Source organism: Orbicella faveolata, unplaced genomic scaffold, assembly GCF_042242905.1.
Source record: "Orbicella faveolata isolate gen_17 unplaced genomic scaffold, um_ofav_v1 contig_13, whole genome shotgun sequence".
NCBI classification, from domain to species: Eukaryota; Metazoa; Cnidaria; class Anthozoa; order Scleractinia; family Merulinidae; genus Orbicella; species Orbicella faveolata.
In genome coordinates, this window is record NW_028301540.1 from 22,385,655 (window position 1) to 22,413,119 (window position 27,465).

Sequence of the window (27,465 nt, forward strand, 5' to 3'; positions counted from 1 at the left end):
TTTCAATAACGTCAACTTTTTTAAAAGTCAAGAAACCGTAAATGTCCTTCGTTTAGACTTCTCAAGAATTTATGCATTTGCATCAAAAGTTTCTTCGAAAACTTTGGAAAAACGAAAAAGACGTCGCCATTTGTTAGACGACCCCCACCCACTGCACACTAATGGCTGATAGTGTTCAATGGCTCAGCCAATCAAAAAACAGCATTGCATTAGTATACTAGTAGAATTCTACTAATAAAATATAAAAGTGGCTAAACACTGCATACATGTTTCTGAAGGCCCTTCTAGCTTTTAACATCGCATAGAACAGTGTTGTCGTTTTATGTTCACCATTATTTCAAGGTAACTTAAATAAATTTCATTCCCTCCACCGCTTCCAAATGGTGTCAAACTCCCCACCCGTAATAACAAGCACTGACCGTGAAAACGCCCACTTTCCTGGGGACATCAATTAGTTAAATTCCCGGGGTATGCCCGGTCAGGGGGATGTTGATGTCTCTATTTCAGTGGTACATTATTATACGACCAGTATAAATTGTTGATTTGAAACCACTAGTCCGGATTTGATGTATTTTAAGCGGTAAGGACATAAAGTGACTCGTTTCCCATCGCATGAATGACCAATTTCTTTTTTCAAAAAGTTAAAAAAAAGGGGGGTTTTTGTTTCACTGTCCGCTCCCGCTTCGTGTGATGCAGGGTTAATACGCTTAAAATACATCTTCAAGTGACTCTGACATCTAAATCAGCCCTAGCCTCGTAACGACGCCGTGCAAAACCTGCCTCAAAGAAGGTAATTTACTGACCGACCGACTAAACTTCATAAGAGATCTAGAGAGGGTGATGGGAATCGAAACATTTTAGGATAGGGCTTAATAGGATAGGGCTTCCCGAGGGTTTGTTTTTATGAGGAGCTGTTCAGTTCTGCCGTCAATAACAAGCAAGTAATGAGTTGTGCCACAATATATTTTAGTGGCGATGGACAAAGCCGCTACTTCATGCCTTTAAAGATTTACTTCAGTGGACAATGCAGAGGCGTTGCCACTGTTCCCGTTGTTGAGACGTTTAACGAATAAAATGCGTAACCCTACAATTAAATTTGCATGGATACTGTTGACAATATGGACGCTTTAATATGGTCACCGCCTCGGCGTCCGCATTAACGAGGTTCTACTGCATTTTTCTTTTGCCGAGTCCTCCAAAATATTTTTAAATGGTTTTATCGCACAAAATTCACTCTTCAAGTTCTTAAGGCTGTCTTGGGTTTCCTGTGATCTAAGAAGCTTTGTGGCTTCCTGTAAGTTTCTGTACTACAACGAAATCCTTGTGAAAATATTTAGCTGATTCCTAACCTTCGGTTCGAGAGCAGGGTAGAATAAACTGGTATGAATGTCAAGATCTTGGTTCATTGTGTGAGCGTTAATCACCCACCCTACCCTCCCTCTTTCGTTCAACAAGGGTGTCCCATGCTAAAAGTTCATTTCCGAATTGCGTTTTGCCTCCGTGTCAAAACGAGTCTACGTGCGAAACCATTCATATGAAAATTAGTTTCGCCTGAGCAGGTTCATTTTCATGCAAATCAAATATTTTCATAACAAAGGTTTTGCACGAAGACTCGCTTTGAAACAAAGGCACAAGGAAACTCAGAAATGGCCTATTCCCTTCAAAAGGCCTAGTAACATAATAAAGACTTCACTCAACAAGCAATAATTTATAGTAATGATCTCAACACTACACTAAAAAAAGAGTGGAATATGAAACTTTCAAATAATACTGACAATACTGTGAAGTGTAAATTCTTACTTTAGGAGTAATCATACATGTTATTAGTTGTTTTTCACGAATCTTCAAGTTTACACTTTCAAACTCATTTTAAAGTATGACCAACAGTTCGAAAACAAACAAAAAAGTAGGTACCTATTTCTGATTTTGAATTAACGTGAAGTGTTTCAACAGTAGGTATGATCGCTACTTTCCTTGATAGCATTGACTTATGTTAAGGAGGCTGGTAACAGTTTCCAGCTCTTTTGTAACAGCTATACTTTGAAGGATGAATGCAACCACTGTTTAACAAGTGATACTACAATAATGGTATCACACAAATGCCCAATAATTGGTAAAAAAGTTGTGGTCATCCTTAAAATACCCAAAAGTCTGGTTTAAGCGCTTATAACCCAGCACATTTTTGAGTTATGTGCTTAAAGTTAAATTTACGGGTGCTTTTAGCAGGTCATACTGTTACTATGGTTGCCGATTAAGCCATGAAATTAACACCACCATGTTCAGCGATGATTGGGCAGTTTTTTGATAACATGATTGTAAGTCAATCGATACAGAGTGGTTATAATGACCTATCAAAATCTACGTTTTGGAAAGTGCTGGAAACTATTTTGAGCCACCTTAAGCATAACCTAAATCACAGATGGGCAGTTGTGCCTCTGCGACGTGGGACATGACAATAGACCATATTTGTATTCTCGGTATTGGACTGGAACTAGCTTGCAATGGAGGCTCATGGGGCGGAATATCATTAAAAAGAGAGAAATGTTATTTACATTTGAAAAGACTCCCCGCATTAGCCTCAGTTGCAAGCTAGTTCCAGTCCAATACCGAGAATACGAAAATGGTCTTTTCAGCTGCAAAATTCTCAACTTAGATCGAGATATTGCTCGTGTGCTAAGATAAGTTAAATGAACATTCAGGAAACTGCAAAAACGCTCGAGGAACCAGAGAGATATCTAGTGGATTTCTCGGCCAAACCACTCCTAATACCGTAAACTGCCGCTTATAAAAGCCCTGGGCTTATACAACTTCGTAAGGGGTTTTGGATGGGATTATAAACGGAGGGACTTATATCCGAGGGGCTTAAGGGGGAGGGGGGGGGGGGGGGCTTTTAGCGAGATAAATAAAAAAAACTTTTAGAAATGAGCTACAGTAGTGTTGATCGAAATACTTCTTTCATGTACTGGCCGTTAAATTGAACTTTAAAACATTATAATAAATCGAACTCATTTTATTTTAACTAGAAGGGGGCCTGTATTCGGGAAGAGCTTATAATCGGAAGTCAAGTTTTGTTTACATGCAGATGGGTCTACAACCGCGCGGATTTATGAGCGGAAGGGCTTATAAGTGGCAGTTTACGGTAGTTGGTTTATTTTCTTGAATCATTTTATTTGCTGTGTTTGGGAACAAGCCTTAACTATAGGTATTTTCCCGATACTGAAGAGATTAATCAAACAAAAGATACCATTCTCAATATAAATAGTACCATTTTAAAAAGCTGAACTATAACTCGTAATCAGTAACAGAACTGAACTGAAGTTGTATTGTTAGTAATTGTAATTGGACTGAGTGAAATACAGTTCGAGGAGTAATGGGGCAAGAACTTCTAATTCGACAAGCGCGTAGCACGATACGAATTTGAAATCACATTACGACTATGATGAGTAATAGTAATTGGACCGAGTGGAGTACAATTCATAATGGTAATTGAACTGAGTGGAGTGCAGTTTGGTCTGAAATCGTACGAGTGATTTTAAAATCGAACGAGCGCGCAGCGCGAGTTCGATTTGAAATCACAAGCATGATTTCAGACCAAAATTGCACTCCACTCAGTTCAATTGCCACTTTATTAGATCCATTTTGAAATCACATGATTTTATGGCCTTAAATTTTAGATTTTTGGTCACAGTAGCTGGTTTGTTAAAAAAAAGCGGAACCGGAAACGCCTTTACGGCTCATTTAGTATGCAAAACGATGTCATGTGACGAAAACTCATTCGAGCATGACAGAGAAACAAGCAGTTCTGAAATCAGAACGAAACTAGTCTACTTCAGGTACAAAAGTTCAGTTCTCATCGCCTGAATCAATGATGGGAGGCCTTCCTTTCTTTTGTGGTCGAGGCTGAGACTTTCATTGTCTTTGGAGAAGGAATTTGAAGATGCATCCTGTGTAATTCTGCGATCGATTTCTTTTGAGTTGTGAAACTCCCTCGAGTGCACGATGCCCAGTGGAGAGTACGTTTTTTTTCTTTTAACCACCGTTTAATGACATGATTTTAAGGGAGTCTAGCTCGTTATCATCTCCTTTTCTTTTTGTGACCTCGGCGTAGGACTCAACACTCAGGACCTTGTCAAGTTCTTGCGGCGCCATTTGTTTCAAGATATTTCAAAGATGGCGGGACTGGCACCGGCTTCGTAAGACGTTCGTTCATTCACTGTTTTGTACAGTGGGGCGTATTTTGACTGTGTTTATTAACAACGACAAAGTTGAGCTCTTTTGTTGCTTCGTTGGAAACTACCGCAAACCTGGAAACATCTACCTTCTTGAGATGGCTCTGAATTTGTTGTGTGGTTTTCGTTTGTTTATGTTTTACTGGACTCGGTATCATACGGATCTTGAACAGATGTTGAAGAAAAATCGCCAAAATATTCGTCAAAATGGGCGCTGAAAGTTGGAAACTTCCATTAAAGTAGGTCTTCTGCCTGAAGGAGCTCATAATCGTCATTCAGAAACTGTAATTAATTAAATTCGTCCATTTTTTTGGAAAAAACTACAATAACAACAAAGTTTTGGCACTAGTAGTTGCAAAATTCTCCACACAATAGCTTTTTGCCTTTCATTTTCCTAAAATTTTATTGATTACTTTAAACTTATCTTGAGATCTGATTGGTTGTTTTGTTTTACTGTCCCATTTTCATTGGGTGAGAAAAAGATGCGATTTAGTGCAAAAAATGGTGCGATTCGTGAATAAATCGCACAACTGAGAGCCAATCAGATTGCAAGGATAACCAGTGATTTCAAAATGGATTTAATAAAGGGAGTAATCGTGCGAGTAATTTCAAAATTGGACTAGCGCGAAGCGAGAGGCCGATTTGAAACTAAGAGCACGATTACTTCTGAATTGTACGTCACCAGGTCCAATTACTAATTAATTGTATCCATAACAAATTTCGAAATTAATAAAGTCTTTTGAGAACTTCTTTTGAGCAAAAACGTCTGTAGCGCTCTCCATGAGTCTAAAAAACTGTAGGAAGAAACATCATGGAAGCCTTTAACGCGCCCGATTACGTGACAAATAGGTGCGCAGAGAACCAACAATCACAATCGAGAATTTTGACAGATACGTTTACTCTCTGAATTGTACGACACGAGGCCCAATTACTAATTAATCGTATCAATAACAAATTTGGGCATGAAGAAGTCCCTAAGAGCTTTTTTTTTGAGCGAAAAACTCAGCAGTAATTTCCATCAATTTTACAAACACCTGGGAAACATTAAGAAGGAAGATATAGAGCGCGCGTAGTTGATGCGCGAATGGCGTAGGTATCCAATTTTTTGTATCCGATTACAATTTGGGTGTACACCAAGTTATCGTCCGCTAATAGAGTATTTTCACATGACGTCACGGCAGCCATAGCAGTGTTTGACAAAACAATCCACCGCAGCCGCCATGTTGATGTACCAAACCAATCCTGTGGGAGTTGAACTCTTTTCTCGTGTAAACACTTTCTTTGGTTCCAAACATTTGCATGGCTGCTGACCACGTAAATGGAAACGCTCCATTACGTGACAAAGAGACTCGCCGAGAACCAATCACATTCGTGCATTTTGCAAACGATAGATTAATAAATTTTGTTATAGCTTTGATTATACCGTAATTACCTAACGGTAAAGTCTGGCCCATGAATCTCGTAAAACGGACGGCTCTTCATTCCAAGTGTTTTGTTAGCAAATTCTCGGTCTCAATTTCTTTAAAATTGTTTGGAAGCACAAAATGCAAAATGCTTAAGGTATCAGTATATCCCAAATGACCAACACGCTTTAGCGGCGCATTACCATCAGTTGTTTAACAAAAAACGAAGATACATTCATTTTCATTATTACCATTTTACCGTCCAATGGAAAAGGCTTAGGGATGCCGCAGGCTGAATTGTAAACAACGAAAAAGCGTGGTAGCATGCAACCCGCTCGAGAAAATCAGAAAGGAAGTCATCGTGGCTTCCGCGTTTATGTCTGATTCTTGCCGTTCTTCTTGAAAGGTTTTTATTTTCTTCTTCCCTTTCGCTTTCCTTAATCTGTGCAAAAAAAATTCTGTTCAAATTACGATCCATTGACGCTTGCGGCTAGCGCCTCGGCCCAGTTCTTACTGAAAGATTCTGACGACTTCTTCCGTTGGAGTGCCTTCTTCGCATTTGAAAAAGAAGACGACCTTTCGTGTTTCTTCTTTGACGGCATGAAAAGCGTTAGCTAACAATTTGCCAAACCAAAAACCGTAGAACTACACGCGGAAGACCCAACACGAAACTCTCTCGCAACAGCGAACCCTTTGCGCACGTGCCACATGACTTTTACTCTATCCCGCAACTGAGTGACAACCTGATGACAGCTATGAATTAGAAGCAATAGACAGAGAGAATCGAGTTTCATTCATAACTTTGTTAACCATCAATTTTTTGCCGTCAAATTTTGTTTCAACTGAAAAATCTACCTAAAAATACCGAAAATTGAATATTTTGGAATATACCATTAACTTAAGAAAATTGGAGTAATGTAAGGATACCCATCGCACTTTGTAAATCGTTCAAAGTATTCTGCAACGTTTACTTCTAACACGGCGGTGCTGTTTTTACTCCATAACTCCTGAAGGTATGTTACTCTCAGAGAACAGTGGTAGCGCAACTGACGCCTGCTCAGCAGTAACCATGTTTTCAAGAGCATTTGAGACATCAACACGGGGTCGTTTCAGCTTTTTTCTTCGAATGTTTGAAGCACGATGATGAAACTCCTTGGCCTGTTCAAAGTCGCCTAACTGTTGGTAAACAGAACCCAAGTTACTGTAAGTAGTTGCAACATCGACATGCTCTGGTCCGAGCTTCTTCAGATAAATATTTAGAGCACGATGCTGAAACTCCTTGGCCTGTTCAAAGTCGCCTAACTCTTGGTGAACAGAACCCAAGTTACCGTAAGTAGTTGCAACATGGACATGTTCTGGTCCGAGCTTCTTCAGTGTGATATTTAGAGCACGATGCTGAAACTCCTTGGCCTGTTCAAAGTCGCCTAACTGTTGGTAAACAGAACCCAAGTTACCGTAAGTAGGTGCAACATCGACATGGTCTGGTCCGAGCTTCTTCAGTGTGATATTTAGAGCACGATGCTGAAATTCCTTGGCCTTTTCAAAGTCGCCTAACCGTTGGTAAACAGAACCCAACTTACTGTAAGTAGTTGCAACATGGACATGCTCTGGTCCGAGCTTCTTCAGTTTAATATTTAGAGCACGATGCTGAAACTCCTTGGCCTGTTCGAAGTCGCCTAACTGTTGGTAAACAGAACCCAGCTTACCGTAAGTAGTTGCAACATCGACATGCTCTGGTCCGAGCTTCTTCAGATCAATATTTAGAGCATGATGCTGAAACTCCTTGGCCTGTTCAAAGTCGCCTAACTGTTGGTAAACAGAACCCAAGTTACTGTAAGTAGTTGCAACATGGACATGGTCTGGTCCGAGCTTCTTCAGATCAATATTTAGAGCACGATACTGAAACTCCTTGGCCTGTTCAAAGTCGCCTAACTGTTGGTAAACAGAACCCAAGTTACTGTAAGTAGTTGCAACATTGACATGTTCTGGTCCGAGCTTCTTCAGTTCAATATTTAGAGCACGATGCTGAAACTCCTTGGCCTGTTCAAAGTCGCCTAACTCTTGGTAAACAGAACCCAAGTTACCGTAAGCAGTTGCAACATGGACATGTTCTGGTCCGAGCTTCTTCAGTAAGATATTTAGAGCACGGTGCTGAAACTCCTTGGCCTGTTCAAAGTCGCCTAACTCTTGGTAAACAGAACCCAAGTTACCGTAAGTAGGTGCAACATCGACATGGTCTGGCCCGAGCTTCTTCAGTTCAATATTTAGAGCACGATGCTGAAACTCCTTGGCCTGTTCAAAGTCGCCTAACTGTTGGTAAACAGAACCCAAGTTACTGTAAGTAGTTGCAACATGGACATGGTCTGGTCCGAGCTTCTTCAGTTCAATATTTAGAGCACGATGCTGAAACTCCTTGGCCTGTTCGAAGTCGCCTAACTGTTGGTAAACAGAACCCAAGGAACCGCAAATATTAGCAACATCGACATGCTCTGGTCCGAGGTTCTTCAGATCAATATTTAGAGCACGATGCTGAAACTCCTTGGCCTGTTCAAAGTCGCCTAACTGTTGGTAAACAGAACCCAAGGAACCGCAAATATTAGCAACATCGACATTGTCAGGCCCGTTCTTTTCTAGAAAAGTCTCTAAAGAATATTCATAGTATTTTCTTGCCGAATTAAAGTCGCAATGATGTTCACAAGTTTGGCCGAGCTTCAACATCTTAATTCCAGTTTTAATGATGCGAGGAATGTTTTCATTTTCAATTTTCACAATCAAGCATTTTAAATGCGGAGCAACACGTTTGGTTTTTACAACAGCATCAATGTATAGCCACTGATTCTCTGGTAATGAATCGTCTATGAACTGGCTGAAAGCTGTAATTGCCCCACTCACGGCTTCGTGCTGCGCACTCTTAGGATATTCTTTTATTGAGGACTGGATAACATCACGCACAACCTGATGCAGGCCAATGTAGATGTCACCATCCTCCTCTTCAAGTAAAATCAGGGAACATCTTTGGAGCCTCATGATGATCATCTCTTTATCTTGAATTTCTTCATCTACAGTGAGAATGTAATTAATCACGATGTCTTGACTAAGAAGTTCGGGTGCGCACAAGGAAAGGAAATTGAGCGTGTAATTGATGACTTTGTCCGATTGCACAATTTCGTTAACAGCTAATGTTGTTGCTTCTGTCATGGATTTTGGGTAGCTTGGATTGGTCTCAGGAAGAATGGTCTCAGTGGTTAAACGCTGGCCCTTTCCTACTTTCTCTAGGTATTCGTTCCAGCCAAAATGTGAGGTTTTGCTCTGTCGAAGTTGCTTAACATAGGTAGCGGCGCTTGCTAGTGCGAGAGGCTGGAAGTCTAATACTTCGGCAACCTTTCTTTCCATATCGCTGTCAGCGATGCCTGAGAGATTGGCTAATAAAGAACCGGCATCGTCAGGCTTCATACCCTTTTTCACAGAGATGTGACCAATGAACGAGCTTGGTAATGGGATCGACGCAGTGTCCTGTGTCGTTATGAGCAGTTGTCCTCTTGCCCACTGCTCGTTTCCGGGTCCTGGCAAATGAATAAGCACTTGAGAAATGCTTTTGACATTATCAGCTACTAGTAGCCACGACGAGTAAGAAGTAACTTTTGTGCTTATCAGCGTCTCCAGATGGATAATCTTCTCGTCTGCCTTCAAATCCTTGGATTGAAAGATGTTTGTGACTGCATATTCCGGACACTTCAAATGGCGAGCAAACGAGAAATACGATTCCAGTAGTGTGTCTAGACTTTCAGCATTTAAAGTCATCACAAAAGCATTAGCGTTGGGATCTTTTTGGGCATGGTCGAAAAATTGCTTTGCAACGAGCCCGGCCAGCTGAGATTTACCACTTCCAGGATTCCCGGAGATGTACAGGTGACTTAGGGTTTTTTCAGCAGCCTGCTTAAGCTTTTTGAGCTGTTGCGTAATTTCAACTACCTCACTGTTTCGGCCTGCGATGTCGTGTGAAGGTTTCGGGGGAAGAATGCAAAATGAGGGAGTTTCATTTTGTAATTGATCCTCAAGGACTTGTAGTTGCTCTTCTCTTTGCTGCAGCTGATCAACAAGGTCCTGTCGTTGTACGTCTTTGATCTGTAGCTGATCCACAAGAATCTTTCGCTGGTCTTCATTTTCCTCGAGTTGATCTTCTAAGCTCTTTCGTTGTTCTTCATTTTCCTTTAGCTGATCTTCAAGACCCTGCCGATGCTCTTCCTCAACATGTAGTTGATTTTCAAGGCTCTTTCGTTGTTGTTCCCTTTCTTGTAACTGATCTGCAAGGTTTTGCCGTTTTTCTTCCTTCTCTTGTAGCTGGTGTGCAAGGCTTTTTCGTTGCTCTTCGGTTTCCTTTAGCTGATCTTTAAGGCCCTGTTGTTGTTTTTCTTTTTCCTGTAGTTCTTTGTTCAGGTCCTGAACTTTGTTTAAGATATCTCTTAACTCCTCTGTGGGAAACGTTGTCTGGTTTGCGAGGTCTTGAATTTGCAGAGTCGAAAGACCGAGTCCTTGAAATGCAGCACGAACTTTGCGCATAGCATTTTGAAAGTCTCCATCTGAGAGCTGGCCTTGTGACATATGAGCAAATTCTTCATTCCGAAATCTTCTGAGATCATCCACACTTGATTCCACAACAGGATTCAGGGTGTGGCCAATACAATCAGAGAAAAGAATAGCGTAAAAGAGCATGGTACAATCCCATTCAGATCTATTTCCGTTGGTCATGGTTTTCAAGAGATGCGCATTTCGTCTTTGGTTTCTCGGGGACTCCGCGTTGTAAAAGTCCATTCCATTCCGCGGCTCGTCTTTCCATTCTCCCATTGTTGCTATGTAACGGTTGTCCCATTCTCGTTTGAAGATTGATCGGAGATTCTCAGGTAGAATATCAGTGGCAACATAACAAATCCTATAGTAGTTCAGTTGCTCTGAAGTGTATTCTGATGCAGTGGCCATTTTTTACTCATTTGGAGTTGGAACCCTTAGTAAAAAGTGAAACTCTTCATTAGCAAATTAAACAACGCATAACCAACCCATATCAGCTTAAAAAATTGCAAACAAATCTCTGAGAAACCTGTGTTTATTGCTGAGTGACCATCAATACAAATCATGATAATGTCCTGATCTATATCAAATATCCCTCCCTCGCCTAAAGTCGGAGGAAAAGTGACCAAGAAATCTGTCAGCAAAGTAGACCTCGACGTACGTTTGATTTGCAACTGTTTGATACAGACGGAAGATTCGAATCTGGAGTGAGTGTTGTACTCTAACTGATAAATTTGAACTCGCTAAGAAACACATCCTATCTACAAAACACAAATGTGACATGAAATCGAAACAAGCTTGAGCGATGGGTGAAGGTCATTGTTGCAGCTGTTGAGAAAGTACAAGATCCCCGAGCAGATCGGATGGAAACCATTAGCAGTTTCTTGACTTGATCAAAAAGCTGAGCTGTCTGAAGTCTCTATTTTGTTTTCCCTTTCACTTATGTCGTGGTATTATAGTTTCTTTTACCGTGGATAATATTCACTTTCAAAGCCAAAATAATAAGGAATTCCAGTGAGAGGGAAGTTGTGTTTTACGCTGTTGTTCTTCGGCTGTAAATGGTAGCGATATAAGAATATATTCCAAGTCTTCCAACATTGAGGTTTAAGCTAAAGAATAATTCAATCACAGTTTTAAAATAACTAACGGTATTTTTACACGACTCTTGACTCAGCCTAATTGGCAACTAGAAATATATCCTGTGCCCTTCTGTTGCTAAACGATACATGCAGGTCTTTTAATATTCTTTTCCTTCTTCTTTTCCATCCATAAAATATCCCTGGTAATTTGCTGGAAACGGAACAGCCATACTGTTTGAGTTTTAATAAATAATATGGAGTAAAGTATGCTATAACTTGAAAAATGTGTAGTCACATATTTTGAAGTGTTAGGTGTTCGAGTTAACTATGTATCACGTTCAGGAGTGGATACACTAGTCTTGTCTGTAATTTACTGATGATGAGAAACATGTGGTTGAGGTATATATACCAATAGGGTCATTATTTTGGTAATAATAATGTTGTAGTTATAAAATAATTCGTTGTAAATTATGATCATAATTATTATGATCTTAATTCATACCCTCTTTTATTCTGTTTGTAGGACACTGAAATGATTTAACGTATTGACCTTACTTCACATATTCAGCGTCAAACCTTGTCAGTGTAAACAAGTACAGTTTTGCTATATTCAAACAAGATATATTCACAAGGACCACAGTACTGAGAATCATAATTTCCAGATTTGTACCATCTGAGTCAGCAAAAGCTTACACCAAACATGTACTGACAGAACAAAACAATCTTCAATGCATGGTCATTGCAGTCATCCTGCCCTTTACACTGATCTTGTGCATAACATCAAAATGATAGCAATTGTTGTCTTATTAGTTATAATTTGCACGAGAAATCATATGATCAATGTAAATAAGTATCAGGTGCATTATCCAGATAAAGTATTACATAACTATAATTATATATATATTTTTAGAAATTATTGATATATTATCCAGATATAATCCAGATATATGTGTGATGTCACAAGACTGTACAGTTGAAACAGCCTCCCTTGGCTGTTTAGCACAGTGTACTGTAATGTTGCATTTAAGCTGTTCAAATCGAATACAAAAATTTTGATAACAGATAGCCAATTAATAATCTAAAACTGGAGAAGTACGTTTAGGAGAATGTAATTTAATGTATCAACATTGTTATCCAAGGAACCCAACTGAGATATTTACTTGTGAAATGACATTGACATAACCAAGCTAGAAAAGTTAAGTGTATGTTTTGTTCTGGTCACATGACTTCCACAAATGGCCTATAAAATGGCGAATGGGTCTGCAATGCAGCCAATAAGCATGTCTAAATGGCTGATAATTGGAGGTCAGGAAAAGGAAAAAATTCTTTTGGTGCCATACTGGAATTTTCGCTTCACTGCATGGTTCACAGGCGAAAGGAAAAACAGCACCGTGACAAAATATTTCACTCACTTCCACCGCTCCTGTGTTGTTACATCCATTTCTTCACCCCATTTTACTCCTCATATAGTGCCGATCTTTCTCATATAACACACATTCTGTATCAATTTTAGTTACTTTTATTTAGCTCATACATCTGTTAATTTGTTTTGCAACGTCCAGGAAAGCCAAGACATGTTTAATTAAATGTCATCGCTTCTGCATGCATTGCGTGCCATTTATTATTCTTAAGATGCATAGTCCACAGAGACGGCCTCAGTTCATTGTTCATTTTTGTGCAACCCAGATAGCTCATTCTGACGAATTACGTGTCCTCAGCCCGACTTCATACTGAAACACATTACCATCGGGCCGTATAATTCATCCGATGGCCGTCTTTATACACTCAACTGAAAGAATTATGCGTCGCAAGCAATTTCGTCTATCAGTTCGTCGTTCAAGACGCACTGGAACAGATGGTTCGTCTTCACGTATAATTGTAGTTAGCATAATAATAAAAAAATAAACAAAGTTCTGTCTGATGCCGTTATTGTAGCGTTACCCGGAAAAGAATGGTAGCATTGATTCATCAAAGGAGAAATCCTGAAAAAACCCTGGAAAATTCTCTCATGCTGGCTGCAAACCCAGCTCGTCCAATCAGGCCTAAAGTAATTTCCCAAGAATTGACTCAACTTACTCGCTAGAGTCCCTAAAATTTCTCTACCACACCTCACTGATAGGACGGGTAGAATGAGAGTTCAGGGACTGGATTATGTTAAACGATAGTGACGGGGTCAATTTGCATATCATATCTCTTGTCTTGAGTTATTACCATGTTGTGACCGAGAGTAAAGAAAACCTGTGGGACTGGGTAAGCTGCGATGTGTCTTTCCCCTAAAATAGTAAGTTTGTTTCTGTCTGCATGGTGGATACCCCATGCTTTTTGCTTCAAAAAGATTCTCTCTCTCTTTCGAAAAGGTTGTATATTATTCACTTTCAAGGGCGCTTCAAAAATAAAGGACCTACTGACTCTGTCTGCAAGCATTTCTGTTCAGCTGAACGCTGCGTAGCAATCGCCCTTAACGAATAAGACTTTTTCTCTGCTCTCGTTTCAGTTTTGTGCTCTCCTCAAAAGTGGGAGTGCTTGCTAGATGCAGGCTAAACAGCGCTATATATAGAAAAGTCATGGAAGGGTTTGCAGTTAAAATTTAATTTACTGGCATTTAGCAAACATTTTCGCTGGTCGACAGTTTTCCCGGAAAATAGCGCAACTCTAGAATCTCTATGGGCTGGATTTCCTTTTCAACACAAAACCCCGCCTAGAAACCAAAATGATCCGCAAATCTTCGAACTAGCGCCCGGGGCGCTTATTTCAAATTTAGGATAAAATGGGGGGCGCTTATTCGAGGGGGGCGCTTATTTAATTTTTCCCAAATGGTGGCCTGACATGATCATTTTTTTCAATACATCATCTGCGCGTAAACAACAACATAAGCTGTTTATAGTCATAAAAAGCTGATCTTTATGATCCTAAAGTCTAAATCACGGAACCGTTAGTACTTAAAGTGTTCAACGTGTTTACTTAACGTGTTCACAAACTGAAACAATATACAAATCTAATACTACACGAGGAAAACTATACATCCTTTGTTGTCTCGTTACTCGCCCACAAAATGGGGGTAGGGGAGGGGGCGCGTTTATCAGAGGAGGGGCGCTTATTTTAAATTTTGGCCGATAGGAGGGGCGCTTCTTCGAAGGGGGCGCTTATTCGATGGGGGGGGGGGGCGCTAATTGGAGGATTTGCGAAAGAAGTTATCCTTTCAACACTAACCAACTAACACTCAGCCTTTTTCGAAGGGTGCACTGCGCATCCTCTGGGCATCCTCTGCTCACCTGTCTCGTGGCATTGTACCATTTTCCTGTCATTGTGCCCTTTTCCTGTCGTTGCGCGATTGTCGTGTTATTGCGCACGCGCACGAGCATCTGCACGTGTACGCAAAATTAAAAGATTCCCTACGTATACAAGGTCGATGGCAAAATAAATGTTCGAATAGCACAAAATATATAGCAATGGGGCACTAGGCATTTACCGGTTGATCTAGGGCTTTTTGATGTCGAGGCCATATATTCAAGCTTGATGTTCTCAGCGAAATGTTCTGGATACAAAAATTCTGTTCCTCCATAGTATGTTTCTGCTCTAATGTATTCTTAAGAAGAATGTAGTGGTATTTTCCTCTGGTTGAAAACACTCATGGCAGAGCTTTTGGAAGGCAATTTGCTCCAAGATCATCCTCGTGCACTTTTTTCGCTTTTACGGAATTGAAAACGAAACTTTTCTTATGAATGCAGCTAAAACTATTTTCATATCTATCATTAGCTTTCATGCATGATCAACCACCGTTGACCACAATTTGGTGGGGATTTTGGATTTTGGATTTGTTGATGTTTTGCGAGATCATAGTTGGCCATCAGAATATTTCTTTAGGTTTAGCAGTGCTCTTGAAGTTCTCCTGTTCATAAGCAAAATTGATTTGACACTCGGCATAACGTTGGATAGATCACGGGATAAATCATTCTCTATAAATGTGCGCCCCTTAGAGCCCACTTTCGAACTTGTCAGGCCAAGGATTTGACTCCTCCTGCTAAAACCATAACAAATCCACTTAAAACAATAACTGCGGCCAAAAGTCAAGCTAAGCGCATACACCTCTCGTCTAAAGGTTATCTGTGGGCTCCGGCATCCTTTGATATAGTTGAGCCGTCATCCCTATCGATATGCTTCCAGCGGATTTCAGTACAAATGTTAATGCAACAAGCGCGAACTATGTTTCCAACTTGTGACATTCTGGAACAACTGTGTTTATAAAAACATCACGTGTCTGTGAATAGTGTCTGATTTAATATCAATTTCCCAAACGTTAGCTTCTACATACCTCCCTGTACTGTGAACAAAGAGTTTTTCGACTCTTGATAAATTCTGACTTATTCGCTGTAAACTACTCTATAAATATTTTACTATTTATAACAAACATGGTCGGAAATGTCTGGACGCAAAACATAAGTCGAGGCAGCTAGAGAGGATGAGACAAGGACGTCTGTTGTGGGCAAACACCAATACCGAGTGTAAGCAACATAAACTAAGATAGCAAACCTTAGTCGGCTTTAAAAGTTGCCTTTAGAAATAAGAGAAACTGGAAGATTCTTAGGAATCTCCATAAAAGACTCTTAAAAGTACAATCGGCCGACAGTAAAAAAAAAAAGAAAAAAAACAGCCAGGGTACATAGACGTAAAACATTTCATTTTAACTTCACTGCACAACCGAGCACACTCAAAGGTTGATGCATGGGCGCGTTGGTCAGCCAGGCTCAAGATATGTTTTAATTGAGACAATAAGCTTACAACAAAGTGGACAAGAGATACATCAAACAAAATCTCACATGCGCCAAAGCCGGACACGTAAACCCCAAAAACCTCTTACTAGGAAAAATAGGGAACGTGTACCCGCGACCAAATGAAGTGGTGCCACCTTTGGGGTTTTTAGGTTGATATATAGAAAATAGAATGAAAGATAAATCAGTTAACATTATTTATACAATAACAGTAACAAGAAAATGTCAAAGCGCTAGTGGCAGGGCTGACTGTAGAATGTCACAAGTTCATCAACCGTCGCTTTTCACAAACATACTAACCATGAGCCTTTGCGCACCACGCTAGCACACAGTTCTCTGTTCCGTGTCGGCAAAATATTAATTTATGTTAATACCGATTATCACAAATTACAATTTTTGCCTCGTGTCCATGTGACCAAAGTCGCGTGGAGACGAGGATACGAGGTGATTTCGGCGCATTCCTGTATGAGACATTCCTGTGTAACCATTCTTTACGATTCCTGTGAAGGGTAACTTGCGGGTGACTTGCTCAGGTAACTTTCGGGTTACTCAGTTTTGGCTACTAAAGACAGGTATAAAACCGACGACAAATGGACGGCGTGTGATGCTACTGAGTTTAGAAATACGAGTTTCAACCACGCTTTACAGATTCACGACTCTTATTTTATTCATTTATATTTCTACGGGGACTTGGATGTAGACCTTGGAGACTCTAGCATTTGTAGCTGTTTGTGACAGGCTGTTTTAAGCATTTTATTTTGTTAGTGTCTGAGCCCTCTGTTCACGCAACTCGCTTGCGTTTAAATCAGGTTTGACAATAAATCAGTATAGTCATGATCAGGATGATCATGACATTAGCATGAGAGCATAGTCTAAACTTTGAAGCAATACGCGAATAACTCGGAACTTATTCTTGTTTAAGCTAAACATTGGCTCAAATACAGAGCCGCGTAAACTTTCCTCAAATGACTGAAATGGAAGACATGGAATTCTAAACTGGGTGCCAATCTGTTTTTGAAACCCTTTTGTTAAACGGTTGTAAATTCTAAAGTCCGAAACAAATCATCCCTAACATAAGATAAACCTAAGGATCACAAACGAACATATAATACGAACTTTCCGAGATGACGCCAACAGGCATAAATTACAACAATTAATAATGGTAATAGGACTGAGTGGAGTCCAATTTGGTCTGTAATCACACGAGTGATTAACAAAATCGGACGACCGCGAAGCGGGAGTCCGATTCATTAATCACGAGTGTGATTACAGACTGAATTGGACGACACGATGTCCTGTTATATCATAACAATTACAATTTCCCACAAAAGCAAAAATTCATTTGAAAAAGAGCGTTTAATAGTCATTTTTAAATATCATAATTAAAAATATGGAGAATAGCTTGCAAGATGGCTGTTAAGTTTCTTTCAAAACAGTCACCAGAGATTAAACCTCCACAATTTTACAAAGTCAGTCTCTCTGTCATCAATGTTGCGATTGGTGGATTTAGTGGAGAGGACCTAAAATGATTGGCTCATGTAACTGTCCGATTACAGATGTCCGATTACAGCCAACTGTCCGATTACACTGTCCGATTACAGCTTTGCAGATTAATTAGAGCAAAATACAGCAGTTTATGCACCAATCACATTTGAGGAAATTGTAATTGTTATGATCAACTGTAATTAGGTGTGAATCGCGCTAGATCGACTGATATTATTCGTAAAATTGACGGAGGTGAAAATGTATCCTGTCTACTTTATCCAGCGTTACGTTGTATTACACTTGTTTGGTTTATTTGCCAGTAAATTTCTTGGCACTAAGCAAGTGACACGAGGCAGTCCTGGCATAAGGCCTTTGATTAAGAAAAGAGAGGAGTTTTTTCAGTTGGTTTTCTTAACGAAAGGCGAGTGAAATATTGAGTTATCTAAATCCATAGTGATAAGATTGGGATCGAGAAATCAGCTAAGAGAGTAAGGAAGGGTCAAAAATTTGGACTACTTGATCTATTGTATAATATTGAATTTATCTTCTAATCTGTTTAAAATAGCAGTCGTGTTTTTGATATCGTGCTTGGAGCTACACGAGTTCCTTCTCTGTTCGCGGGGAAGGAATGCGTGACGAGCTTTAATAGCGTCTGCGTAGGAGGCTAACAAAACTATGAATCAAAGATAAACAAAGAAATTGAAAACATCAGTACCACAACTTACCAATCCATAATATCCAACCAAAATATTCAGAAGACTCATCTAATGCTAACAGAAAGAATATCGGAAAATTACAGAACCAAAGAAGTACTCAAGAAGGTCAAAGTCTACTCGGCTCTTTTACAAAAAAAAAAAAAAGGCAGTCGAGGCCTGTATGTGGCTGCCTTGAATATATATAATTGGCCGAACTCCTCGTTTTGATAGCGAAAAGGAAAGTGTTCGGAAATTTGCACTCCGTAACTGCAACAGTTCTTTTTATGGCTTCATCTTCGTCACGCATTCGACAGTAATCTACAATCTCTCTTAAAGCGTTGTTTGTTCGCTCACATATACCAGCCTTGTTATGTACAAGTTCTCAAATGTTAGCGCTGAACTTACTTTTTTGGAGAACTGACTTTGCACAGCGTCTCTCAAGTTTAATGAATTCATATTAATTCATGAAAAATAACTGACAAAGAATCTCCGACAACATCCTAGATAAAATAAACAAAAGCACGCCCTTCGCAGGAATGTTACATTAGGAACGCAAAGAATGGTTACACTGGAATGTCTTACACAGGAATTTACCGATTCACACACAAAAATCGCTAAGTAAAATTATGCAAATACATTGTAGTGAAGGAGAACAGTTACTGCTGAAAATAGCCAAACTCCGGTTTCACGTACTTTTTTCAGCTCCATCTTTTATTTTTTTTAATCATTGTTACACACACAGTACATTTTAGACAGACAAGGGTAGAGTACTGTCTTCGGATAAGTAGAGCAGATCAGAAGTTGAAAAAAGGCATTCACTGGAGATTGCGGTTTGTAGTGCAGTTTGCTTCAGCGAACTTGGTATGGCAGCGATAATTTGAAAATATTGCAGGTAACTGACTTCCAATCCGAAATTTTCATGGAATTGGTCAAGAGATAAGAATTTTCCGTCTTTGCATAAGAGGTCTTGCAGAAAATAAATTCCACGCTCAAACCAAGTTTTCCAAAACAGTGTTTTTTGATCAATTGTTATGTCCTTGTTGTTCCATAATATAAGGTCCTGTTTACAAGGAGGGAGGGTTACCCTAACGAGCGGGTTAACCCTAGCTGGAGGGCAAAAGATAGCCCAGGTTTACAAACAAAATTTCACAGGCAGGGTAACCCTACAACCCGGGACAACTTAATGCGCGGTTACACTCAAAGGATCTGGGGGCAATCAAAAAGTTAACCCGCCTACCCAGGTAACCCTAGCTGTCTTGTAAACATGTACAGGTCGAAGAAAAAAAGAGGAAATGTGTTAGTGCTAGGGTAACCCGCCTTCTAGGGTAACCCGCCTTCTAGGGTAACCCGCCTTCTAGGGTAACCCGCCTTCTAGGGTAACCCGCCTTCTAGGGTAACCCGCCTTCTAGGGTAACCCCTAGAAGGGTGGCTGCTCTGGGTGCCAGAGTTTTGTTTGTAGACGGATTTTTCCAGTCTTCATGCCCTGAGACTGGAGGCCAACCAAACGGGCTCGTGTTGAGCACGTTCTACTCCGCTTTGCATACTTTTGTTGATTTCTTCGCAAGCAACACACACGCACATAAAGGGTATCTTTATTAGTTTAAAACCAGAAGTTCGTTAGGCTATGTATTTGAAACAAATAAAACACAAACATAGTATAGACAGTATAGTTATAACCCCAACTGGCGATATATATTTGGTTTCCACAACGACGCGGGCTGTCGATCCCGGGAAGTCTTGTTACTTTTTACGTTTCATTCGCCAAATGCTTGACGATTAGATCCATTTCTGTATTAAAAGGGTGTTGTTCATTTTGAAATCGGACGTATGGCAAACTTAGAATGTCACGCAATGCAGGTTGAATTTTCCGCTTTCGATTCCTCACAATCGCCGGGGCTACCATATCCATTGAAACCAACACTAACAGTTGCCTATTCAGTGATATTATCGAACAAGATTTAACTACAGTTGTTTGGGTTGTTAATCTGTCTTTTGATTTCGCATTAAGTCGTGATTTAATTTGAGTGTCCTGGAATTTGACCTTGATAAGTTTAGATACAATTACAGCTTAGCAAAGAAGTCAATTCTCAAGAACAAATTTTATGTATGCTTAATTTCTGGAGTCTCCAAGTTTTTCCGCCAACAGTTCAGCAAGCTAACGTTTTTAATAAACTTCAGTTAGTTCAAGGTCTGCAGACCCTTAAATAAACGCCTCGTACCTAATAAACGCGCCCCCCCCCCCGCCTCTTCCCAAGGTGTAAAGTATATATTAGACACTCCTCTCGAATAAAAGCCTCGCATCTAATAGAAGTAATAACTTCTTTATTCAAAATTCCACGAGAAAGTTTTTTTGATTTTAAAAATACTTTTATAATGCACTGGAACAATAAGCTATTTAATCCCTTTGGCTGTACACTGATTGGTTGCTTAGAAAACGTGCATTGCTCTTGGTCTTGTAAATATCTTCGGAGATTAACGAAAGAATTCGTAAACCTTCGATGTTAGAAAATCTTTGGATGATCTTCTGAACCATTCGGAAATCTTGAGAAGTATTGTGTTAAAAATCTTCGCGTTATCTTCGGCTATCTTCGGAACCCCGACCATTCCCGAAAAAACCTCGGGTGACCGACGGCAGTCTTCGAGTATCTTCGGGTAATTTCGGAATACTTCCTTAAAATTTGACTATTAAACTCGTGAAACCTCTCGGGTATCCAGTTCAAAACACTACCCTGGCCAGGCGATGCGTCAGTGTGATGTGTGTTTGTATTTTTTTTTTTAATCTCGCGACGATTTTGTTAACCTGCTGTAGGGTTTTCAAATTTAGGTGTATTGAGTTACGGTTGGTGTCATGTTCTTGAAAACTCTAAACTGAAACCAGGAGCCATAATCGGTTCTGCCGTCAATAACAAGCAAGTAATAAGTTGTGCCACATTATATTTTAGTGGCGATGGACAATTTTATCAGTGTTAGAAAAGCGCTACCTTATGCCCTTTAAAAGATTTACTTCGGTAAATAATGCAGAGGCGTTGACACTGTTCCCGTTGTTGAGACGTTTAACTAACAAAATGCGTAACCCTTAAGTTAAATTTGCACAGGAGCCATAATCGGGGACGGAGACCGTAAGTCTCGGGATTCGCGCGCACCTATGATATGGGACAATTTTTCTATTTTTAGAACAAATTGCGCCATCCTGACGTCATATATCCGCGCGGATTCACGCACATGTCAGGGGCTCTTGCGTGGATGTTGTCACGTTGCGTGATCAAATGGTGAGAGTTGAGAGATTCTCTTGCGTATTTTTCACAGCGATGGCAGGGAATAAGGCAGGGAATACGAACCAGGGCGCTTGTATGTAGTTTTATGCTCTGAACTAACGGAAAAGGTGGGTTTTTCAGGGTCAAAAACAAGACTTCAATTTCGCGCTGGGAATGAATAATAAGATCTGCTCACGCTAGTTGTAAGCTTACGCGTATGTTTTTCCGTTTGTTCTGACTTAAGAATATAGCAAGAAAACTCTCTACTCTGGTATCGAGTTAATTTGTGAGTTTCTCAGACAATGGTTCATCATAACCAAAACCTGTTTTGATGGTGTCTTATTGTTTCTGCTTGTTTGGTGAGTTTGCAAAAGTTTTTGAAAGGAAAGTCTGACGCGTACAATTAGCTCATTTGCATAGTGCAGCTCGTGCACTTTCAAGTCCGAGTCAGTGTTTTCAATTGTCAACAAATCTTGACAAAGATTTCTTTCGTTATCTTTTGTGCTGAGATGCTGCAACAAATTTCGCGAACGCAAAAAAGGCTACTAACATCATGTGTGTTTCTTCAACATAAGCATAGTGAAGTCAGTTTTACACTGCGAAAATGAAAATAGACAAGGAGTTTCGATAACTCGATCAACAAAATCGAAATCGTTATTCCAAGTTGATTAAAGAAAGCGTCATCGTAACTTTGCTGATTATTTCTGCTTTATTCACATATTTTCAGCTTAGCTTTTAATATGTTCTCAAACATTTATCAATCTTAAACATATTTAAAAACTATAGAGCTATTGTTTGAGTTCGATGTACGCTTTCACACGAAAGCGCGGCGGAACTTCGGTGCAATTTGTCATGTTTACTGACTGTACAAAACACGCATCGGCGGGCGCTCTCATTCATCGACAACAGAGAATTTACTGGATTTTTACACGAATAAAACTGAGCAGTATCTACGGACGTAAAGTTATTAAGCCTTGATGAAACATCAAGCGTTGCTTAAAATTAAAGCGAAACTCAAACTAGCAATTATTTTGTTTTACTTTTCGGTCGCGATAGACTGACAAATTCCTCGCAAGCGTGTGGCAAGAGAAGCTAGGAAACTATAAAGTCCTGAAGCTCTGCTATATCTAAATATATCCAGCTAGTTTTTTGCTGTGTAATGGAAAAGCTCTTAATCTTCAACATATGTGAAATTTAAAGTGGAGTAATGCACAGTTCATGTAAAAGAAGCATCCGTCGGAACAAAACTTGGTCAGCGATATATATAAGCTTACAGCGGAACATACCTAAATTCGACACTGTCTTACTTCACTCAAACTGGAGCAGCTTACGACGAAAATACTTAAGCAAAATTCCAACAGACGTAAACGCATTGAGTTGTGGGCCAAAAACATGAAAAATTTCGGGAATTTCGGACGCCATTTCCCCCGCGCGACATCCGCAAAAATCTTCGCAGCATATACGCGCGTGTGCCGCAGGTGATGGCGCAATTTGTTCTAAAAATAGAATTATTGTCCCATATCATGGGGACAACCCCAATACTTGAAATGGCGCGCGCTTACGGTCTCCGTCCCCGATTATGGCTCCTGATGAAACACTATAGCAGCCTGAAAGACACAATCAAAGACAGAGATCTGTACACTGAGGCTGGTATCAGTAGTTAAATTGGAATTACTTTTGGACCCTTATAATTACTGACATTTCACAGTCAACTAAAACTTTATTAATTACCAGGATAAATGTATTCCTTAGACAACACATCGACGAAGCTCGTTCCACTTCATGCAACGCTTGCTGCGACATTTATGAATGCTGATTTTGTTGTCCATCACAATCAACAGTATTTCCTTGAGCGAATTTTGAGCTTTTTCACTCTAAGCTATTGTTTCCACATCAGAAATCTCTGCCCATCGTTAGCACTTGCACAGTTGCTTGATTTCGCACCAAATAAAATTTCTGGTAGAATCAGTTCTCGTTTTTGTTAACAGAATAGTGGCAGAGTACTCCTTAAGGCGATCGGTCGATGGACAAGATTGCAACCGGGATTCGAAAAATATCGCCCGCTGGGAACGAGAACTAATTGCTCCAAAAAAGCACTTACAAAAGAAGAGTTAAGTTTTAAATCTAAAAGCTGCCTCGTCATGTCACATCCAATTTTACGCTCATTTTGAACACAAAACAAATTTTGTTTTCAATCAAGAAGTGTAAAACTATACGAGGTATATTTGCGTTGACCCACAAAACAATGACGGTGGTTTTTGTGTTCTGGTTGATTGAGTATCTTAGCCTCAGGGTGTGATTGTATTGTTCATTGTCGTTCTGTTTCAAAGATTCCAAATGTTGCATTGAAATTCTAATTGTTAACACGCTAGACAATGTTTCACCATACCTATATACTTTCCTATATGACTGGCTTCCATTTGATCACTGCCAATCACTAACCATTGCTAAAATCTTTCGATTTTTCCATGTTATCCTACATATGCGCATCACACTTGTAGCAAAGCTATTTCTACTGTTTTTAAAGCAAGTAGACCATAGCGGAAGAACAAATCATTTGAACTGATCTCTTGTATACTGAGCGATGATATGAAACCTTAACTGGTAAAACGTGAGTGGCACAGATAAGGAGTGAAAATGTGCTTTGTCGGGGTATTGTTCTGTTCTTTGATGACACACTTTGGTTTTTCATGAAGCGAAGAAAGTTCAGTGGTGTCTGGAAAGTTTCTTCACAAATTACCTCTACACTGTTTCTGATAATCTTTCATCAAAGTACAAATACATAACTGATCTGCAGATATATAACAGATCTACACTTCAAAGGTAAACTATTTACTTACGATTACAGAAGCTGCAGCAAAACTATCAATCAGTTTGAAGCGGTGAAGACTCTTCGACTAGAAATTGAAAGTGAAAGTGCTTGCAAAGCACATAGCACGATATTGACGTCTGTGTCTATTTTCAATGTAAATACGCGTTCACAAAACTCATTGCCCCGTGTTAGCCTGAAGAACAATGGAGATTACTGAACTGCTGAGAATAGATAGAAAGAGAAATAAAAATGAGGAATAGGAGAGACGAAATTAAAAAAAAAAATAGAGAATGAAGAATAGAGGATTGAAATGGATAAAATGGAAAATAAGAACAGCCGCCCTCTTATCTGTTGTTTGTAAGCCTTATCACTTACGATCTCACTCAAACTTGACACAAGTGTTTGGTTTGGTATGTAAATGATTATGGTAAGAGTATTAGGTCGAAATATTTTTTCCTCCAAGTTACAGGGACCTCATGCAAAAATGACAATTTGACAACTATTTAAGCATATTTAATTAGCTGTCTTTGGTTTGGTATTTCTACAATAAAAAAGGCCACGTGGAATAAAATAAAATAAAAAACAAAACACGAGTAAGGTTTTCAAATTGGACGAGAAAAATCATTTCATTTGATTACTTTTTATGATAGGCTTGAAAAATATGCATTTTAAAACCTTTGGCTATACACTGATTGGTTGCTTGGGCAGCGGACAGTGCTCTTAGTCTTCTAAATATCTCTACAGATGAATGAAAGCGTTTGGAAATCTTCAGAAGTGTTGTGTTAAAAATCTTCGTGTTATCTTCGACTATCTATGGAAGACTTTTTGAGAACTTCGACCATTCTCGAAAAACCTCGGGTGACCGACGGCAGTCTTCGAATATCTTCGGGCTAATTTCGGAAATCTTCGTCGAAATTTGAGTACTAGACTCGTGTACCCTTCGAGTATCTATTTCAAAACAAGACCCTAACCGGGCGATGCGTGCGGCTATTTTTATTTCTTTTCTAAAGCTTGCGGCGAGTTTGGTAACCTGCCGTGTAGGCTTCAAATTTAACTGTATTGAGTTATGTTTGGTGTCAAGTTCTTGAAAGCTCTATGAAACACTATAGACACTATCAAAGACAGAGATTTGTACACTGAGGCTGGTATGAGATGTAAATTGGAATTACTGTTGTACCGTTACTTGACTAGAAGGCGAGGACATTTTACTGACAACTAAGCCGGTTTTATTAATGACTACGATAAATGTATTCACGATGATTAAACGAGTAGGGAGCACATCGAGAAAGCGCATTCCACTTCATGCAACACTTGCTGCGACATTTGTGAATGCTGATTTCGTTGTGCGTCACAATCAACAATTAAGATTTAACTGAACGGACGTTAAGCTTGTTCACACTAAAAACTTCAATCTAAGAGCTGTCTCGTCATGTCATACCCAATTTTACGCTCAGTTTGAACGCAAAACATTTTTTGTTTTCAATAAAGAGAAGTAAAACTATTCAAGGTATATTTGCCTTGATCCACAGAACAATGACGGTGGTTTTTGTATTCTAGGTGATTCAATATCCTTGCCTCAGGGTGTCATTGTATCGTTCATTGTCGTTCTGTTTCAAAGATTTCAAATGTTGTTTTCGTTATCAAATTTGTGAATCAAGCTAAATCAAACCCTTAGCTGCCATGAAATACGTTTAGTAGTTTGCTTGTAATAGCAAACAGGAAAAAATCAGTAGAAAACTCCCTTGAGTAAAAGAGCTTCGAGATCTACAAATCTTAAACTGTTCCGAAAAGCCAAAGAAAAATGACAGTTTTACGAAAGAGTGAAATACGATTTCAACTCGAAGGAAACGAACCGGAACAACTCATTGACACGTATTCGAAAGAAATTCGAGCATTCCTTCTGAAAATTTAATCAAACACCACCGTAAATGTTACCCGAGTCAGTGAAATTATATGTACTAAAGACTGCGAACAGAGCTTCAATTTATCGGTCAAAGTGAGAAGTGGCAGTTGGTTTTATTTCAGGGAAAGCTTGTTATATTGATTTTGTTATTTCGCATATTGATTTCGTTGTTAGTGTATAACACGCTGGACAATGTTTTACCAGGTGGATATGATACCAACTCCTTGCTATGACTGGCTTTTATTTGATCACTACCAATCACTAACCATTGCTAAAATGTTTGGATTTTTTCCATGTTATCCTACATATGCGCATCAAATTTGTAGCAAAGCGATTCCTACTGTTTTTAAAGAAAGTAGACCATGGCGGAATAACAAATCATTTGATTTGATCCCTCGTATGTTGAGCGATCATATGAAACCTTAACTGGTAAAACGTGAGTGACAAAGATAAGGAGTGAAAATGTGCTTTGTCGGGGTCTTGTTCTGTTCTTTGATATCATGGTACACGTTCGTTTTCTACGAAGCAGAGACAATTGGTGTCTGGAAAGTTCTTTCACAAATTACCTCTTCACTGTTTCTGATAATCTTTTATGAAGGTACAAATACATAACTGATCTGCAGATATATAACAGACCTCTACTCTAAAGGTAAACTATATACTTACGATTACAGAGGCTGCAGCAAGCCAGCAAAACTAGCAATCAGTTTGAAGCGGTGAAGACTCTTCGATTAGAAAGAAAGCGAAAGTGCTAGCAAAGCACATAGCACGAGATTGACGTCTGTGTCTATTTTCAATGAGAATACGCGTTCACAACACTCATTGACCCGTGTTAGTCTAAAGAATAGTGAAGATTCATTAGCTGAGAATAAATAATGACGGAAATAAAAATAGGAACGGAAGTGATAAATTATAGAAATCAGTGAGAATGAAGAATAGAAGATCGGAATGGACAGAATGGAAAATAAGAACAACAACCCTCTTATAAAATAAATAAATAAATAAATAAATAAACAAATAAATAAATATATAAATATACATTTATATAGCGCCATTTTCCACTAATTGTCCACGGCGCTTTACAAGACTTTAAAATTAAAATCCTAATCCTTTAGAAACCTAAAATCCTAAATCCTAAAAGTTAAAATCCTAAGAATTAAATACGCTATATAATACAATTAGGCTACAAATAAAAAGTAAAAACTACAAACCAAACGCACGCTTAAAAAGATAAGTCTTAAGATTAGCCTTAAAATCTGCCTCTGATGTT

General features: G+C 39.3%; 1 protein-coding gene across 1 annotated transcript; it reads right to left on the bottom strand.

Moving 5' to 3' along the window:
* Window positions 1–1,693: 1,693 nt before the first annotated feature.
* Window positions 1,694–27,179, bottom strand: LOC149115623 (uncharacterized). Its single transcript, XM_089285857.1, has 2 exons — window positions 24,321–27,179; window positions 1,694–10,634 (listed from the first exon to the last, which is right to left on the bottom strand). Exon 2 carries the CDS (start codon window positions 10,607–10,609, stop codon window positions 6,626–6,628), a length of 3,984 nt encoding a protein of 1,327 aa, XP_089141983.1. The 5' UTR covers window positions 10,610–10,634; window positions 24,321–27,179; the 3' UTR covers window positions 1,694–6,625.
* Window positions 27,180–27,465: the final 286 nt, after the last annotated feature.

Bases quoted from the DNA above. Each gene is read 5' to 3' on its own strand.
- LOC149115623 (XM_089285857.1), bottom strand. From the start codon at position 10,609: ATGGCCACTGCATCAGAATACACTTCAGAGCAACTGAACTACTATAGG.